We start from the raw sequence: 18,443 nt of genomic DNA, 5'->3' as shown, positions 1-18,443 counted from the left end.
ACCTGTGGGCCACAGAACTCTCCAGCAGAAAGACCTGCACCTTCTTCCATAGCAAAATAAGCTCTGTGTAGAGCTGAGAAGCTGGGTGAAACTTTGACACAGGTACAAAAGCAGAGTGCAGGACTGCTCTTACTGCTCAGGGCAGAGGGATCTTTGTGCCAGAGCACTCCCCACAACTGCTCCTGGGCAGGGAGGAAAGGCACACAGATTGAGGAGGAGGGCTCAGGTGACATGAACTCAGCAACTGAGCCTCAGGACCACCTTCAGTCCCTGTTCACTGCTATCGATACCGGGGCATGAACACTGGAGAACACAGAGGAAACCAAAGTTTATATTCATCACAGTCATGAAACATCAGCTGAACAGTTCATACAAATTATAAAATGACAAGGGGAGGAAAAGGAAGTAAGTTTCCAAAACAGGATTAGACACTAATGTGAAACTCCAAGATGCATCCACTGCTCCTGATACAACCTAGCTCTCATCAAGCTTTGCTTTCCCAGAATTTGAATGTGTGAAGAGGTCAAGAATGACCCAATGAGGAGCTGCTCTCCAGAGCCTTCCCTAGTGCTGCTCTAAGGCACAGTTTCTCCAAAACTTAAAATACATTCAGGATCTTGAGAAATCCTGTGCCTCCAGCATACTTCAGGGAACATGGAACATTCTCAGTTCCAGACCTTTTCTCTCCTGCTGCAGCTGGGCAGGACGTAAGCACTGCACTAGCCCTTAGCAGTCACCTGCCACTGTGCTGGGTAAATCCCCCTCTGCCTCAGGACCTCCTCACCCCAAGAGCTGCTTCTGCCGCCCTCCTGCTGTCACCTCTCTGGAAGCAGTCCAGTTTATAGTATTTTCTGGGTGAAGTTTTGAAGACACACGAGAAGGTTTGTTTCACTTTCAGAAAACAAATGTTCAATATTTTTATTCTATCTGTTGTCCCCCCCACTAATACCAAACAGTTTAAGGATTCCCTAAATGGAAATGCAACTAACACAAGGCTTAAAGGTCATCTCAAAGGAAAACTGCATGCAACAAAAAACAGGGCTGTCGATTCCACACACGTTATTCCAGACTGCCCTGACTCCAGTCAGGGCAAAGTTAAAAAAAAAACCAAGGAAAATGCAGTAGATACTTAAAGGGAACATAAGGAGGTTCTTAACAATTCTTTTTAATACCAGGAAAAAAGATTTAAAACCACCTCAGCTGAGACCTCTTGATCCCTGCACACCCCTCCGGTGGCAGGCTTGCTTCCACCTCAGGCTGGGTAAAGCCACACAAAATGTCCCTGCTGGGAGCCACCTCCTGGCGCTGTTCCATGTGAAGACAGCAATGATGTTGCAAGCAGCAGCCTCAAAGCACTTCGGATAACATGGGGTAGAGCAGTTGATGTCATCTACCTGGACTTGTGCAAAGCGTTCGACACTGTCCCACACGACATCCTTGTCTCTGAATTGGAGAGACATCAATTCGATGGATGGGCCACTCGGTGGATAAAGAACTGGCTGGATGGCCGCACACAAAGAGTTGTGGTCAATGGCTCAATGTCCAGCTGGAGACCAGTAACCAGTGGTGGCCCTCAGGGATTGGTGTTGGGACCGGTCTTGTTTAACATCTTCGTCGCTGACATGGACAGTGGGATTGAGTGCGCCCTCAGCAAGTTTGCCGATGACACCGAGCTGTGTGGTTCGGTTGATACCCTGGAGGGAAGGAATGCCATCCAGAGGGACCTCGACACACTTGTGAGGTGGGCTGATGCCAACCTCATGAGGTTTAACCATGACAAGTGCAAGGTCCTACACCTGGGTCGGAGCAATCCCAGGCACAGCTACAGGTTGGGCAGAGAAGAGATTCAGAGCAGCCCTGCAGAGAAGGACTTGGGGGTGTTGGTTGATGAGAAAATGAACACGAGCAGGCTGTGCACACCTGCAGCCCAGAAACCAACCGTATCCTGGGCTGCATCAAAAGGAGCGTGACCAGCAGGTCGAAGGAGGTGATCCTGCCCCTCTGCTCTTGTGAGACCTCACTTGGAGCATTGTGTGCAGTTCTGGTGTCCTCAACATAAAAAGGACATGGAACTGATGGAAGAAGTCCAGAGGAAGGTCACGAGGATGATCAGGGGACTGGAGCACCTCCCATATGAAGACAGGCTGAGGAAGTTGGAGCTGTTCAGCCTGGAGAAGAGAAGGCTGCATGGAGACCTCATAGCAGCCTTCCAGTATCTGAAGGGGGGCTATAGGGATGCTGGGAAGGGACTCTTCATTAGGGACTGTAGTGATAGGACAAGGGGTAACAGGTTAAAACTTAAACAGGGGAAGTTTAGATTGGATATAAGACAGAAGTTCTTTCCTGTTAGGGTGGTGAGGCACTGGAATAGGTTGCCCAGGGAGGTTGTGAATGCTCCATCCCTGGCAGTGTTCAAGGCCAGGTTGGACGAGGCCTTGGGTGATATGATTTAGTGTAAGGTGTCCCTGCCCACGGCAGGGGGGTTGGAACTGGATGATCTTAAGGTCCTTTCCAACCCTAACGATTCTATGATTCTATAACATGAAACTAAAGGTTTCCCTGATGTGTTTCCAGTTGCGTGTTCAAGTTCATCACCACGCGAGACCAACTGCAGACACTGCTGTTGGTGATGAAGATTCTGAGAGGAAGATCTTGCTCTGGGGAAGGTATCAGGAACTTTCAGCTTCCTTCTGGATGGTTCAGATGATGATGCTCTCAGAAGAGATCACAACACTAGTAACTTTGGTGCTACTTTCTGTACCTGATCAGGCCAGTTTGTGCTCTCTGGGCAGCCCTCATAGCACAGTTTCCAGATTGTTTTCCCCCAGTGCGCCATCCCATCAGCTCAGAGATCTGCACAGCCCCCAAGAAATGCAACTCCATGGCAGTTCACCAACACAAAACCAGGTCTTTCCTGCAGGTGTTGTTTTGCAACAGTGAAACCATCTTTGCAATGGAGATTACGCAGGGACTATCTAGGAAGTGAGAAAATGGACCTGGTGTGGCTCACACTAACCACGAACATCCATGCTGCAAGCAGGAGGCTGAGGTCTACAGAAACCAGCCAGGAGGTAGAGGCAATGGCAGCAATGACACATTATTGCTTTCTGAAAGATCACCTTGGGCAACTTCCACTCCCAGTTATATAATCAAGGCAGATGGGAGGGCAGGACAGCTGCAGAAACATTAATGGAGACACACTCAAGCTTCAGCTGGGGTTTTGTTTGTCTTTAGATGGACAAATGGGGGAAGGAAAAGCAAGCTCACAGATAAAGACTACCAGTTAAAGTTCAGTTTACTGCATAAAATAGTAAGTAGCCTAAATAATACACATTGTAATGGCATGTCCTATTTTTGCTGTATGTGGATCTGGCAAATATGAGTCATCTTTGGAGGAAATCCCAAACTGCTCTCCTAGCACAGTCATATCTGCCCACAGAAAAGAAGGAGCAAAGTCCATAATAAAAAAAAAGCCACCTTCACATTAACACTGGTGCTGGCCAGATTTGCCAGGGAATTGCAGCTGGACAATGATGAAGCAAATGTTGATTATGATCACAGGCTGGTCATATTTGGAATAAGAGGAACAATCTCATGTACTGTCTTCACAAGTATGATCTAATAAGTAAGTTTTTGTGAGATCCCAAAATACACTTGGTGAGAAAGCAAGTCAAACCAAAACAAACAGATGCCCTCTACTTCATATGAAAGTAATATATTATCACTATTTCAACTCCTTCTCTATGATGTAATTCCAGGCAAATCTAGCAGGAAAAATCTAAGCCACACAAAGAATGGCAAGGTACACTTGCAAATGTGAAAGCCAAAAGCAAAGGAGCAACAAACACTGCAGTGGGGTCCAGAACCACCAGAAAATGGGTGTATTGCAGAACATAACAGCAAAGACTTGCACCAGAGTAACCTGAGTGATGCTTCTGAGGCTTCCAGAGGGTCAAGTGCTGGCTAAACAGCAAGGCCCTGAAGAACATTTCTGAAGGCTGACACATATGATACCTATGCGAGAAAGAAAAAATAAACACAAAAGTGCTCAAGAAAAGAGGGTTTCCATTGACACCTTCTATGAGCTGAGCTCTCGGATGGAACAAGGACAACTGGACAGGAACCAAGTGCTGACGGAGGGGTAAGGGGGTCTGTCACCCCAAGGGACCAGGACCCCCAGCATCACCTTGTACCATTGGTTCCAACCCTGGAAGGCTCATGAGCATTCCAAGCTGAGAAACAACATATCCAGCCAAATCAGTTCCCAGGCTTCAGCAGCAGCACCTGAAAGTGCCGAAGGGCAGGGACATCCCTCCTGAAAGCCCTCAGCTCTTGCATCACTGTAAAGTTCCTGTGAAAGTGAATTCTGACATTATCTGCTCCACAAAATCCTTCAGTTGCCAATACCTTCTCTGTGTTCACACAACGTTTCTGTGGGGCTGAAAACTACTCCACTTTTCCACCCTGAGTGCAAGATGTAATTGCAAAGGCAAAATCCTTGGTGTGAAAACTCTGTGGCAGGACAAGTCAATACAAGTTAATACTGGACAATCCAAGGGGTTATCAACAGTGACAGTACCACTGAGCGGGGAGGTAAACACAGGCAAGACTACAGACAAACAATACTCACCACTGGCACTTGTGAGTTATTCCCTGCGTCTCATAACAACTATTGTCTTAAATACATGCTCCTAGAGTAGAATGAATAGAACCATCTTCACCCTTATTAAAAGAGGTTTTCAGCTTTCATCACTGTAAAGAAAAGTTTGAAAGCAACCATAGCATTCAGCCCAAAGGCTTAACTGTCAGAAAGGAGAAAACAAAACCAGTGAATGGTTGAATTTGTCAGTGCTGCTCACTCATCACTTCCATGCAGTGAGTGTCCTGACGGTTTGTACATGATATGGAGTAGCATGTTTTTCTATGTTATTTCCTCCCCATATCAAAAAAAAAAAAAAAAAAGGACAATTTGGCACCACAGCACAAACAAAACCCAGGTCAAAACTAGAGAAAGTGCTGTCTTCAGTGAGCAGTTTTCAGTTTGCAAAACATCCACTGCACTCTAACTCGGAGAAGATAAACTGAGGGTATGGGAGGCTCCCACCATCCCTGTGAACACCCAGGATGACCAGAGGAGTGGGCACAATTGTGCCATTTTCCTACATGCAGCTACACAGCAAATCACTTGGGATCTGGCCATGGGTGCTATCAGCTTCCACATCAAATGTCTCATTAAGATAAACAGAGACTGCTCATTTATCTTAAATTGTTCTGGGCTAAGACAAGCCCATAACATCTCCATATAAAAGGTTAGAGGGTTGGGGGTTTTCCTCCCTCCCAAAAGCTTTCCCAGATTGGTTATGGGGCTTCCCACGCTTTTGGCACTCGAGGTATAAAATCCTTTGGCACTGCACAAGCAATGTGAAAGTGGAGTAGGAATTACTACTAGCACAAGATTTCAGCCACATAACTGACAGGGATGGAGCAGCCTTTGGAAAGGCAGCAAGAGTGTCTTGATGCAACTAACCCACAATGCTGACCCTGGCTACCTGAATACTTGAGCTCTCCAAAGCCCTCCCACATCCATAGTGCAACATAAACCAGACCTAGAGACCAAGCCAGGCTTTCTGTAAGAACCTGTTCATTTGTTCTATCCTGCAATGTATTTTGGTTTAATAGTGTACATTAGCCAATGTAACCCAAGCAAGCTTTTCCTTTAATTTAGACAAGGTGCTACAAAAAAATGTCTTTAAAATTCACTAAGTTACTGTATTTAACTTCTTTTTTTCTAGATAGAAGGACATTACAGGAAAGGCAGAAGGCTAAAATTTTGTATTAGATGGAGTTGAAAATATTATGACCCTATTCAACAGCTTCCATGATTCAAGTATAGTGTTTGCTACACATTTTTACTGTTCCCAAGCTAGTCTGTACAACAAAAAAAGCGAAATGCCTCTGATCTGTCTACCTGTACAGGGTCTACTCACCAACTTGAGAAAACAGTCTGTAGCAAAGCAGCTGAACTGACAGTTACAGATTAGCTATGGGAAAGGCTCCTGGCAGAAGACCAAGATCAACTAAAAGAGTTTTCTTCCCAAATTCAGTAGCAACAAATCAGGGCTGGCTCTGAAGTTAATCACAACCAAAGCCCCAAAACAACCTCATCACCTTTGAGAAGTCATGAAAGTCCTGCCTTTTGTACTTTATCTACCAGCCTAGCACTGCTCTGCTCCTGGGAGCAGGAACACTCAGCATCCAAACCCCACGACACCCAGTGCTCCAGGCTGACTGACTGTACTGGTCACCCCTCACTACCCACAGAACTGGGGTGACAGCACCTAAAAAGAAAGAAGGCAGCCAAAATACTTTAGCTAAAAGCACAATAAGCAGCTCCCCCTGCCTTTTAGTTTCCAAAACTGTAAGCCCTTAACAGAAAACATGTTTTCTATCAACTGATCGGAAAAATTAAGCAAAATATGTCCAATTATTTCAAAATTCTTCAACTTGCCTTTGATTTCCCATCAAGTCCCGCTTGGCAGTTTTACGCCTTTAAAAAGGTTTCTACGTGTCTCCTTTTTCTTGGCATCTCCTCAGAGGGGTTTAAGTTCAGGACAACTAATACAGGTTTGGGGAATGAGCTGCCAGAGACTAGAGATGTCTAGCTTAGGAATGTCTGTATCCTTGGAAGCCAGGATGCAGTACAGCCCAAAATCCAAGTTAAGAACAAAGAAAGAGAAGATTTCTATTGTTTGCTTTGCTAGAGCCGCAAATGCTACATTTAATAGGAAAGAAAAGGAGATGAACATCCTCCTTGTTCTATACTGATGCCTCTTTAGCACTCTCTTCACCTGAAGGTCATGATAGAAACCACATAGAGCAAAGTTCTTCTTACTGCAACACAGGCAAAACTCAAAAAGGAAACACTTTATTATCAAGCAGTATTGTCCAGAGTTACACATCTACCCCTCATTCTTATTTTAGAAAGTCTCCCTGGTAATTTGCTTGTGCTTTTGAAAAGCAAGTAATGTGTTTTGAATTATAAGAGGTTACGGGGACATTTTTGTGGTAAATTTGGACTTTCATTTGCAAAAAAAGCCCTCAGTGCTACAGAAATCCTTTTGGAAATAACATTTTTTTTTTATCCTTGCTAAGTACTTTTGAACAAAGTTTAACAGCTACTGCTCCAAGGAGCTGCTTACATCCATCTTTAAAAGAATACTGGGGTACTTGTGCCCCTGCAAGCAAGAGGAAAAGCAGCACAGCATCTTTCCTGTATTTTAGGAAACAAAGGAGAGTATATTCTCTGCAGTATGCAGGGACAACAATTTTTCTAAGCACGTTCACTTAGAGACTCCCAGTGCTCAGGATCTGGGATTCTGGGATTTTCCTGGAGGCCTAAATTGTACTTACAGCTCTTTCATTCATTCCCCTGGTCTTTAAAGTCAGGATTAAGAAGGCACAAAACTCTGGTATTGGAAGTGGAAGGCACTACGTCCAACCTTGGAAGTTTATAAACTCCATATCCAGTTGCTTTATAAACAGTGCAGGGGAAGAAAGGCCTCAAACAACAGTAGCCGGACTTTTCCTTTGAAGGTGAAACTTTAGCATTCATTCTTGTAAACAAAATAACCTATTTAGTGGAAGCTGAGCAATCTGAATAAAAGCAAAAGTTTAGCTGTAAGCATCTACAAGATGTCTAACCCCATGCAAGCCTCATTGTCCACCCGATAACCGTGACAGAAAGGCCTTTACCAGAGGTTTTGCAGGCTGGCACACCAGCTTTTACCACCTCAATATACCATAGAAGAGCTCTCCCTAAAGAAAGCCGTGTTGTTCCTACAGTGGGAAAAGAGAACGTTTTGATTGTTTTTCTTTGCTGTTCAGAGTGAGACAGCCTTTTGCTGCCATCCAGTAAGCTGTTAAAATATGGGTTCTCATTACTCCTTGGCTGTTCTGCTTCCTGGGAAGAATGATTCAGTAAATTGCGCGAGCTCCCTTCAGTCTCCCTACTGCAGGCTCATTCTAGGCACCATAAATAAAGCCCAGGACAATGGCAGGACAAAGCCCAGAAAGTTTCAGCTGGTTCCCCAAAGTATAATTCATTTGAGGAGCTTATCATTAACAACTGTTTTATTCATGAGGTCTTTACATGCTACCCCCTTCCTACATGCGCAGCTTCTCATATCAGCTCTGACAGCATGCTACGTGTTGCCCATCTACACTGCTGCTCACAGAACTGGTCCCTGTGCAGTGTCAATGGGCTACACACAGACCAAATGAGAACAAATCTGGCTGTAATAACCCCAGGAACAGGAAAACCTCATTCCAAGCAAGAGATAGAGGCTAACTGAGGAACAGTTTCAGATTTAGATTTGAAAAAAAAAGTCTTTTCAACAGGTAGATTTATCTAATGCCCTTTTTCCTCTGAAAGACAGAACAGCCTCAAGCTCAAACTGTCCTTTCAGCATTTGAAAGCACCACAATGAAAACTTACCTCTGTTTAACAGACAGAAACATCAGCACACAACAGCAAATCTAACCAAAAAGCCCTGAAAGGATCAGGAATCTTCTAGAAACTATACTCTAGAAGAATACAGTTTCTAAGATCTCGAAATGAGTGTTTGCTACTCCCTCACTGAGCACTCACAGGCAAACCTGTGCTCAGACATCTGTCATCTCCTCCCCCACCTCAGAATTTCTTCATTCCATAAAAGATTCAACCATGACCCAGGAACTGATGATGTAACAGTCAAATATCCACCCAGATCTGCATCTCCAAAAGGAATTTAAGTAAATATGACCAAAGGGGAAATGTTCAGGTAGTGTAAAATCTTGCTCAGCCTGAAAGGAATGCAATGGGTGGTTGAAGCAGTAGAGCAGTAAAACCACCTAAAACCACAAATTTTTGAACTGAAGTCAATAGAAAGGGCTCTTGACTAAAGGAGACCACAAGACTCATTGGAAATATTAGCTAATATTTACTGTAAGACTCTGGCAGCCATCCTTTAGTTAGTGAAATTCAGAAGGTGATTATAAATTACTTCAGTTAGGAGGATGCAGGTGATACAAGCCACCTCAAACAGAGAGTAGTCAAACACAAGAGCAGGATGCTACTTCACAGCATCACAAACCACTGCCCACCCTGAGGATCTTCAGGACTCATATTACCTCATGAGAATCTACAAAAGAATTGCAGAGAAGAGGCAAGGATGAAAGCAAAAAGGTTGCTGAGGAATTCCTAAATGTCCAGCTGACTTTGTGTAGATATACTCTACGCAAACAGCATAAAAAATGATGCAGTGAGGAGCATCTTCTGTTGAGCTAATTCACACTAGTGCTGGTTACAAAACTGATTCTGGGGGGCTTTTTCCTCACACCTGATGCCATGCAACATTAATGTCTCTTCCCAGCTTGCTGCTAGCTCACTACCTACAATTGCATTCTGTTATCTGTGCTCTGAAAAGTACCATAAATGCAGATCAATGTCAGCTGGCAAGCCAGGACACCAGGCAGGTCTGAGGCACAGCATTCCCAGCATGAGGATTTAGAGCTGTAAGGTACCCTGAAAGACTAATCTCATTCATAAATCTGACCTAGTATATTATTCAACATGCATGTCTTAAAATGTACTAAACACTACCTCACCCACACTGCTATAAAAAGACTACTGTAAAATTTCTCTCTGAGAACAGCAGGTATCCATAAGGCAGGGGAAGACAGATGTGAAAAAGAAGATTCAGTGAAACTATATAAATTCAGCACACATAGAGGCAAAACAAATCCCACGCCAGGATCATCTCATTCAGTGCTCTGTGTCAGGGAATGCTGAGCCCACCTGTAGCAGCCATCGGCTCCATAAGCTGAATATCCAGTCCCCGCAGGATCCAAAAGCTGGCCTTGAGCCTCCCATTGCTACTGCTTTGGTTGGGATTTGTTTCTAAAGTGAGATCGATGGCCTTTTCCATCAAGCTGGCCCCCATCCAAGCTCGTAACTCTAATTTTGATGGACTAAGGGGAATTTTCATTCCATTCATTCCTAATTCTGACACAAGACAGTTCTCTGCAAGCTGAGCAGTTCAGAAGAAGCCAAGAAGAGCTTCAGAGACTTAACTGCTGACCATCCGAGAAGTGAGGAATGCCCTACAACATCTATGGTGCAGGCACTTCTCTCCAGAAGCAAGCAGACTCCTCCCAGCCCCTTTTCAATTCACTACCACATGAACAATTCAAATATTCATATCTATTTAAAATGAGGAAATTAAAATGGCTTAAAGGCATGAAAAGCATGTTTATTAAGCATGAATATTTCATTACCAAAAGCACAAATGAAACCAAGCACTCACATATTTCCTCTGCTGGGATTAAAGACACTTCACTACCTAGTGTGAAGCCAGATCTCTCCTACCACAACTTCAACCAGAAATCTGAATGTTTCATATGGTACTTGAAAGGTAAGAAAGCTGGTGTAAAAACATTACTACAACATAGACAGCCCCCCTTTGCTCCAACGCTTTAAGGAAGATTAAGTCAACAGAAGAGCAGAAATGTGCTGTACAGGTGAAGAATCTAATGCTATCAATGATCCACATCCCTGCTGAGAAAGAATTGTTTCTAATGATTTTATGGGCCTTTGATCCTCTGAAGATGAAGATGGGAGCAAATTAAAGTGTTTGATCAACCCCAGATTCAAGCACGTTTTGCCAGACCTCTTGAGGACAGATGAAAGGAAAATAGTCCAGTCTCCAGATCTAGAGGAGACTGAACTGAACAACAAGAGTTTGGTCTTTCAGAACTGCAAGAGTGAACATCTGCCTATTTACACAAAAAATACCCTATGATGTTACCTATTAAAAGGGGCTGCTAACAACTGCATCAGAGCTTCTTAGCTGCTTTTGCAGGTGATTATGAAGTTTGTACATTTTCAGCACCATCTTCAGCTCTTTGTGTCCAAAACTGCCTCCAGAGGAGCATGCTGTAAACCCAGGAGACTAACAGCTATTCACACCAGCCATACAAAACACAAACCAAGTCATTTCTAGGACTGAGAGGTACTACAGACTGAACCCACCACATCACCTGAAAGAAAAAGATGTCTTTGAGAGCTCTGAAAGGTATAGCCTACACACAGCTGTCTCAAGAAAATCCCTTCAAGATCTCTCACTACAGCATCTGAACCCTATTCTGCTTCAGTTTGCAACAATCTTTTTACAGAACTGCAGCCCACACCTCACCCTGCCTGCACAGCAAACACTTGCCTCAGCAGCAAACCCGGAGAATTCTCAGAGAACCGTATCTTCTTTATAAATTCTTAATACCCACAATACTATTAATCATACCAAATGCTATCTTTCAAAAGTATCTGAAATAAATACAAATTTAGAACGACTGCCTTAATTTAGGATAGCTTTGAAAACGCTGGAGTTTGTATGGCAAGAAATAGTTGAGAAACAGTAGAAAAAACACTTTTGCATGTTTTTAACTGAATGCAGAACTGTTGTTTTAGTAAGTATTGCTTTAAGAGCTCAAATCACTATGTGTGCAGGGAGACAACTACAAAGACTATTACATTGTAGTTCTTCACTATCCTCAGGCTCAGGTGGGCTGGCACAACTGGGACACTGTCTTAGCAGCAAGAACTGGCTTCCACATGGGCTTTCATGCTGGAACTAGTTAAAAAAAGAGCAAAACAACACAATATTTATTTTATGATCATTACACGTTACTGGGTGCTGTCACCATTTTCCTTTCATGAACCCTTGAATTTTTTAATAACTGCAACAATGGTCTATTATGTTCCCAGGAGGGGATTTGCACAATGCTTATGAGAAACGAGCAACACACTAGAAATGAGGGAAAGATGAGTCAAGCAACACCTGCTCACGAATTAGATGTGAGAACAGAAGGACCCTGAGCACACAGCTCAAACAGGACTGCCCTGAACACTACCCTGCTGCTGCCATACATCATTGTCTCTTTTATTCCTGCATTTCGGCATGGCTTTCCACTCAGAGCTCTCTCTACTGGGTTTGTCCAGCAAGATCCCCACAACACCTCACCACCCAGCACAGAGGGGATCGTGTCTTACTCTCCTGTAAAGCATTCGAGACCTTGCAAGGAGAAGCTAGGCTGAAGTTACTCCCTTTCCACAAGCACCTATTTGCTCCACCTACTGTGCAATACTAACAAGTTAAGTCAAAACCACCCACTGAAATGAAAGTGTTTTAACAGGTCCTGAGCAGGATGTTCTCCCATAGAACAGGCAAGTAACACTCAGAGTACAGCCAAATACTAACCCTTGATTGGGAGGGAGGGACCCGAGAGCTGTTTGATTTTAAGAAGATTCCCTGTTTTGAGGGTCCTCTGATAGGAACTGAAATGCCAACTGCTACTGAGGTAATCAACCTGCCCACAAAGCTCAGCAGGGCTCTGATTAAAGGGAAGGCCAGACTGTGCCAAGGTGCAAACTGATCAGATGGAGCCGCTTATAAAAATTCATCCTTATGAGCACTTAGGGAACAATTCTCTGTAAAAGCTTTGGAGCGTTCTATAAAGAACGAAGCTCCTGAGTCCACACCAACCATTTCAATAGTCCTGATTCTTTCTTTTCCTTTAATTATTTTTATGACTAAGAATCACAACCAGTCACTGGTACAAGGCCCACTCAGAACTAAGGAATCCAAGGAGCAGGTGACTTTAATTTACAATTAACATGTAACATGCAGTGACTGCCTGAGTGTCCACATGAAATGGCCAGTTTGTTGAGTAGTTGTAAGGCATGGCTATAAAAAAATACATATTAACACTATGATATCTTTGCTGAATCACTACATAAACCTACAAACAACAGGGCATGAAGCATAGGGACTGGGAATTAAGGTAGTAAACACACACTGCATCCATCTACCTACCTAGGCAGGTACTCACACCAACAAACCAGCCACACTGATACAGCCCAGGTCAACACCACTACATTAAATATTACAGCAATGAAAAGTGCAACTTCACCATTTCTCTTTTTCCTACTAAAGACATCCATGGGGAAATACCCTTGCATGCACCAAAGCCAGTATGATTTCAATTCCACCCACATCTGGGCTCACTTGGGAACTAAATCCAGCACAACCCATCTTGGGTCAAGCAGTGACCCTGAACAAAAATAGCTCTGGCAAAAAGTTGGATTTATTGAATAGGGTGGAGCCCATCCAAACCTGCCACTTGGAGTTAATGACGGAGAAGCAACAATTTCTTCATTCTGTTCAGCACATGATGAGCACAAAGGCAACTCGTGCCATCTACACAACATGACAAAACACAACGAAAGATAACCAACCCTTGAACAGGTCAGAGCCTCAGCTGTAATTTGGGTCTGTGTCAGCAGCAAGTTAATTACCAACTCCAAAGCAGTAAAAACAAGAGGAGCAACATGCGCTAACCCCAGAGCGAAGCTGGGTCAGCAGGCCAGGGCCTCAGTGCTACTGGCAGCATCAAACAGGGCTGAGCAGGGTTCAGCAAATTTACTGAAAAGCCACACTTTTAACAAATTCAGCTGAGCTCTCCCAAACATCCCAGTGCAGACAAGCCAGGGGATGAGAGCATGAGGGTTAGAAAAATTAACAGGATTAATTTTCTTCAACACAAGATCATTCTGCTCACAGCACAAACACAAGACAACCTTGAAGGGCAGAACTCTGTCAGGGAGCTGCAGGTTACAGCCAAAGCAGCACAGGTGTCTGGTACAAAAGAAAGTGGAGTTCGAATTGGTATCGTAAGGAAAAGCCTGGGTTTGGTACCACTGTCCAGGGTATTGGACTCAAAGGTGTGTTAGATGCAGCAGGAACATCCAGACATCCTCAGGCACGACCAGCATGCAATGAGACAAGAAAGAAGAAATTAATCAAACTACATATCAGTTGTTAAGGATCCAGAATTGCCGCTTTTCATCCTCTGTTTTTTAAGGATCTAGAATTGCTGTTCCAGTCATCAGCAAAGTCTACCAGTGCAATTAGATTCCTAAATGCAACCAACACGCCACCTTGATTTTTAAGTTATCTAACAATACTTTTCCAAAGCTTTAGATTTGTAGTACACATTAACCAAAGAATAAAACTTCAAACTACTACATGCAGGCTTCCTCCCAATTACATTGACTTTGTTTGTGAGCCTTCTGTAATACAATTAGAGTGTCATGGCATGCATAAAAGAAATACAAGTCTAAGCTTTCAGAGGCACTGCAATATTTGTTTAAATTTACTTAATTTACTTCCTCATGTTCAAAGCTCAACAGTTCACATTATGTTTTCCTCTGTATTTAAACACAAATGCCCCCCCTACCCACAGTTAAATCCAAAACATGGAAAAAAAATAGTATCAAATACACTGGCTACTGTTATAACCCTCAGTGCAGGATCCCAGCCCTGATCTTGCAGCACCACAGAACACGGGTACACTCCAATAGCCACTTCCGTAGCACAGAACTTCTGAGCACTCAGTGGCTGATACAGCCAAACCCTCAAAATCTTAGAGATTTCATGCAGGGGAGACATCATAATTACCTGAAAAAGCTCAGTTTTCCCTGTCCTCAATAGCTTCCTACTAGCTGAAGAAGCTTATCCCACCGCTGCTCCCTTGGCTATGGCCAGAGGTGCGTCCAACAACTGCACAGCTCTGACAAGTTGCTGATTTCAACCTTCTCAACAGAAGCGTCAGGAGAGGAACAGTGAGTAAAGCCTTCGCAAAACTGGGGACACACACAGAGGACACAGCCAATACGTCGTGTTTCTATCCCAAAGGCTTCCTTTTGGTGATTACCAAATCCTTGCACAAGCAGGGGCATAAGAGTTTACCAGGAAGAGCTCCCATGAATCTTTTATAACGGAAAGTGAAAGGCAGCCGCAGAGTGAGGGTCCCCACCGGCTGTGCTCCCATCAGTGCTGCTCAGGATTTAGCTGTACTTCAGAGAGGATGAAAGCGTGGATCCTCCCGAAGCTCATCGCTGGGAGGGACATAAAACCATAAAGATCACAAACGTTAACGCAGCGCCCGGGCACGGCAGCCACGCTCCTGCGGGCTGCAGCAACCTTGAACCTGGGCACTTTTACTGCCCTTCTCTCCTGCCTCCACCTCGCCCGCGCGGCAGCACAGCAGGCACCTGCCAGAGGTGTGCGAGGAGACGGAGCAGGAGACCAGGCGGGTTTTCCATGGGGGTGAAAGGAGGCCGGCACAGAGCGCGGGGCAGGGCTGTGCGCTCCCCCCGCTCCCTCACACCCACTTGTCCCTCCGAGTTGGCTCCGTCTGACGGAAAACCCCTGGTTTGTGCCGAGCTGGCTCCTCTGCGGTGCTCCCTCACCTCACAGCGGGGCCGCCTCAGGTCGCTAAACCGGCACACCCGCGCCCCACACCCGGTGACCAATGGCGTGTGGAGAACGGGGCAGACGAGGTCCCCCAAGCCCTCACCCCCCCCCCGAGGCGGCAAAAGGAACGGGGGAACGAGGGACGGGGCTGAGGTTCCACCGCCCTCCCCGCCTCTCGCACCGACCCGTCCCTGCCGCACCCCGAGCACGCACCGCAGACGGAGGTTCGCCATGAACTCGGGCATAGTGACGGCATCCATGAGGACGAAGTCGGCTTTACCGAACTCCAGGCTCTCCTGCTCCGCCATGGCGACGGCGCCGCCCGAGATCGCACCCTCGAGGAGTGGAGCGAGGGCCCCGCCTCGCGCCCGCCGGCCCCGCCCCAACTCAGGTGAGGCGGGGCCGGCGGGCGCTGAGCGGGCGCGGGGGCGCCCCCTGGCGGCCTGCCGAGAACAGACAGGCCGCCCGCCCCGCCCCTCGCCCAGCGCGAAGGGAGGGAGCGAGAGAGCCACCTGCTGGAGAGAGGCGCACACTGCGCCCATCGGTACTGGGGGGGTCACATCAAGGTGCTGCGCCAAAGAGGACCCCCCACACCCCATGTCTGCATCCAAGCACCCCCAAAGAAACACCTTGAGAATGATCCTGAACCCCGAGACTCTCCACTGTAGGGCGGCAGGTCCTGCACCCAGGGGTTCCCCCCAGCCACCACAGGACCCCACCACGCATCATCAGATCCTGCACCCAGCACCCCTGGGTGCCCTCCCAGACCCTGCTCATTCTGGCTCTTAAACAATCCCCAGAAACTCTCAAATAAATGCGGAATAAAACCAGGCAAAAAAAAAACCTGTAGGTGCCCTGAGCCCTGCTGTCCTGACCTTGGTCTAATCAGATTAATGATGCTAATTAGGGCAAGGAAGGCTGGGGCCCTGGGAGCAGGCCCAACCTCACCAGCAAGAGCTTTGTGGGGAAGAATGGCTGGCTGGGAGCAGGAGCTAGACGTGCAGGTGTGAGATGGTGGAACCATCCCCTTACATGTCGCAGTCTCCATCCCTACAGCCGGGTGGGTCCCAAGGTACTGCAGCCCACAGGTGGAAGCAATGAACCCCCCTGGATATAGGCAGTGGTTCCCAGCTCTCTGTTCCTGGGAAACACAGGGCTGGGGCAGCTTTTAGAGGTGAGCTGGGAGGAAAAAATGTTCCCCCCCAAGTACTCTGAATTTCCTTATTTGTGCTTTGCTTTCCTGGTGTGCTTTCTCTGTTGAGCGGGGTGTGTTCTGGTCTTGCTTCATGCAATGTGCTGAATTTTAATTTGTGTTAGCACAAGTTCCTCTTTTGCATGATGCTTATTAAATGCACTGGGAAATCCAGGCTGAGGTGGAGGTGCTCAAGGTGAAGGCAGTGCTCTGCTCTCCTCTTCCTCAGCAGGGCCACAGCGAATGTGAGCAGCAGCGATGGAGCCTCAGCTCCTTGTCTTCCTGAGGAAGAAGGCAGCAGTTGGGTGTGCCTGTCAGCCTCCTCCGCCTCTGTCCCCGCAGGCAGTAGAAGAAGGTTGCTTATTCCACCTATATCCACAAGCTCCTAAACCAGGTACATTCTCATTAGGCTTGGGTGCAACCGCTGCTTTCCAAGCCTGGATGCCTGTGTGTTAGCTGAGTCTGGAATGTTTTGACTTAAAAGTTATGGTGGATGGGGCTGGGGGAGCCCTGCCTGGCCCCTGCCTGCAGCAGCCCTGCCAGTGCACGGCTGCACTGATGCTCTCTGGCTGCTCTCCCCACAGGCACGGTCCCCCGGAGCCTCCTGCCTGGTGGCTGTTGCCCTCGCCAGCCCCTGGCTGCTCGGGGCCGTGGCGCTGGAGGCCGCCCGGTTGTCCCGCTGTGGCAGGAGGCGTCACCTTAGTCACCAAGAGGTTCTGCTGGCTGTGGAGCTGGTGCTGCTGCGGGAGCTCTGCAAGCTTCCTGCAGGACCCTCGAGCTGTGAGCTGCTGCTGAGGGGAGAGTCTTGAGAGAGTGTTTTAATGTGGTTTTGATAAATAAAGTATTTATTAGCATTATTTAATGGAGACTCCTACCTGGGCTGGCAGCTGCTGGGCTTGGACCACCATGGAGCTGGTCCCTGTGTGCCCCAGGAAGGGGGCAGGAGGGAAGGTGCTCACACCTGCACCTTGATGGGTGTTTGCAGAGCAGCCTGCAAGCGCATGAATGGTCCCTGGAGGTCTGCAGGATGCTGCCTGGCCAGAGAAACCTCTTTTTCTCTGCCAGCCCAGGCTGCCTGGGGCCTGCCAGGCACCTCTTTGCACCAGATTTGGCCAAGAAAGGAGAGAGGAGGAAAGACAGTCCTTACTCCAAATCCTGGGAAAACATCAAGCTTGGAGAGCAGCAGCATCCCCTGGTGATGCTGTGTTGGGCTGTGGCACTGAGTGACTTGATTCCAGGCTATGGAACCTCTTCACTGCAGCACTGCTGTCTAACTTCTTTAATGCCCCTAGTAATTGTGTAGATGATCTCTCCAGCCTAGAAGTAAAACTGAGCCTAGATTCACGGCCAGCTCTCTAAAGGAAAGCAGCTGGAGCAGAGGAATCACCAGGGAGGTTCCTGGAGAGCAGGCCCAGGGCAGCTCAGGAGAGCAGATGTTATCAATGCTGCTTTCTCTTATCTGAAAACCTATATTCTTTCACACTGATGCAGCTGTGTTGGCCTCCTGATGCAGACCCAGCTACAAGGTGCTGATGCCAATGCAGCCTCAGTCCTAACTGAGTGGACCCTCAGCTCTCTAGGATCCATGCCTCAGTCCCTTTATTTTGCTCTTTTTTCCCCCTTGTTTTGCCCTTACAATCCCCCTGGGTTTAGAATCCAGAGTTCTTGTGTTAGAAATAGGGACCTGAAGCACAGGGAGAATTAAGTGACTTTCCAGAAAAATCTGCTGGGTGGTCTGGTTTGGGGGAAGAGAGAAATGTGTGACACTGACCCTGTGGCAGCAGTAATTCCTTGCGCTTGGGCAGCCCCTGACACAGGTTCACCCCCAGCATGGGCATGATCCCCCTGCACCAGACCCCAGCAGCCACACGGAAAAGCCCCTACTGTTGGTTCTTCTGCTC

At 46.7% G+C, this 18,443-nt stretch overlaps 1 protein-coding gene and 1 long non-coding RNA gene across 4 annotated transcripts in view; one reads left to right on the top strand and one right to left on the bottom strand.

Annotated features, from left to right (window-relative positions):
- Positions 1 to 15,698, bottom strand: part of MYO1D (myosin ID) — a 111,976-nt gene extending 96,278 nt beyond the window's left edge. For all 3 annotated transcript variants that reach the window (XM_062628260.1, XM_062628261.1, XM_062628262.1), the window contains exon 1: positions 15,564 to 15,698. In XM_062628260.1, the coding sequence (XP_062484244.1) occupies positions 15,564 to 15,658 (95 nt within the window). In that variant the 5' untranslated portion in view covers positions 15,659 to 15,698. The remainder of the gene's footprint in view (positions 1 to 15,563) is intronic.
- Positions 15,699 to 16,338: 640 nt separating this feature from the next.
- Positions 16,339 to 17,664, top strand: LOC134168509 (uncharacterized). Its single transcript, XR_009966575.1, has 3 exons — positions 16,339 to 16,524; positions 16,772 to 16,936; positions 17,127 to 17,664. It is a non-coding gene; the product is annotated as an uncharacterized LOC134168509 (long non-coding RNA).
- The last annotated feature ends 779 nt before the right edge of the window (positions 17,665 to 18,443 follow it).

The sequence above is a fragment of the Pezoporus occidentalis genome, unplaced genomic scaffold (genome assembly GCF_034315485.1).
Source record: "Pezoporus occidentalis ecotype Australia unplaced genomic scaffold, CSIRO_AGI_Poc_V1 ctg312, whole genome shotgun sequence".
NCBI classification, from domain to species: domain Eukaryota; kingdom Metazoa; phylum Chordata; class Aves; order Psittaciformes; family Psittacidae; genus Pezoporus; species Pezoporus occidentalis.
Note: the sequence above shows the minus strand (reverse complement) of the source record. Positions and strands in the feature narration are given on the sequence as shown.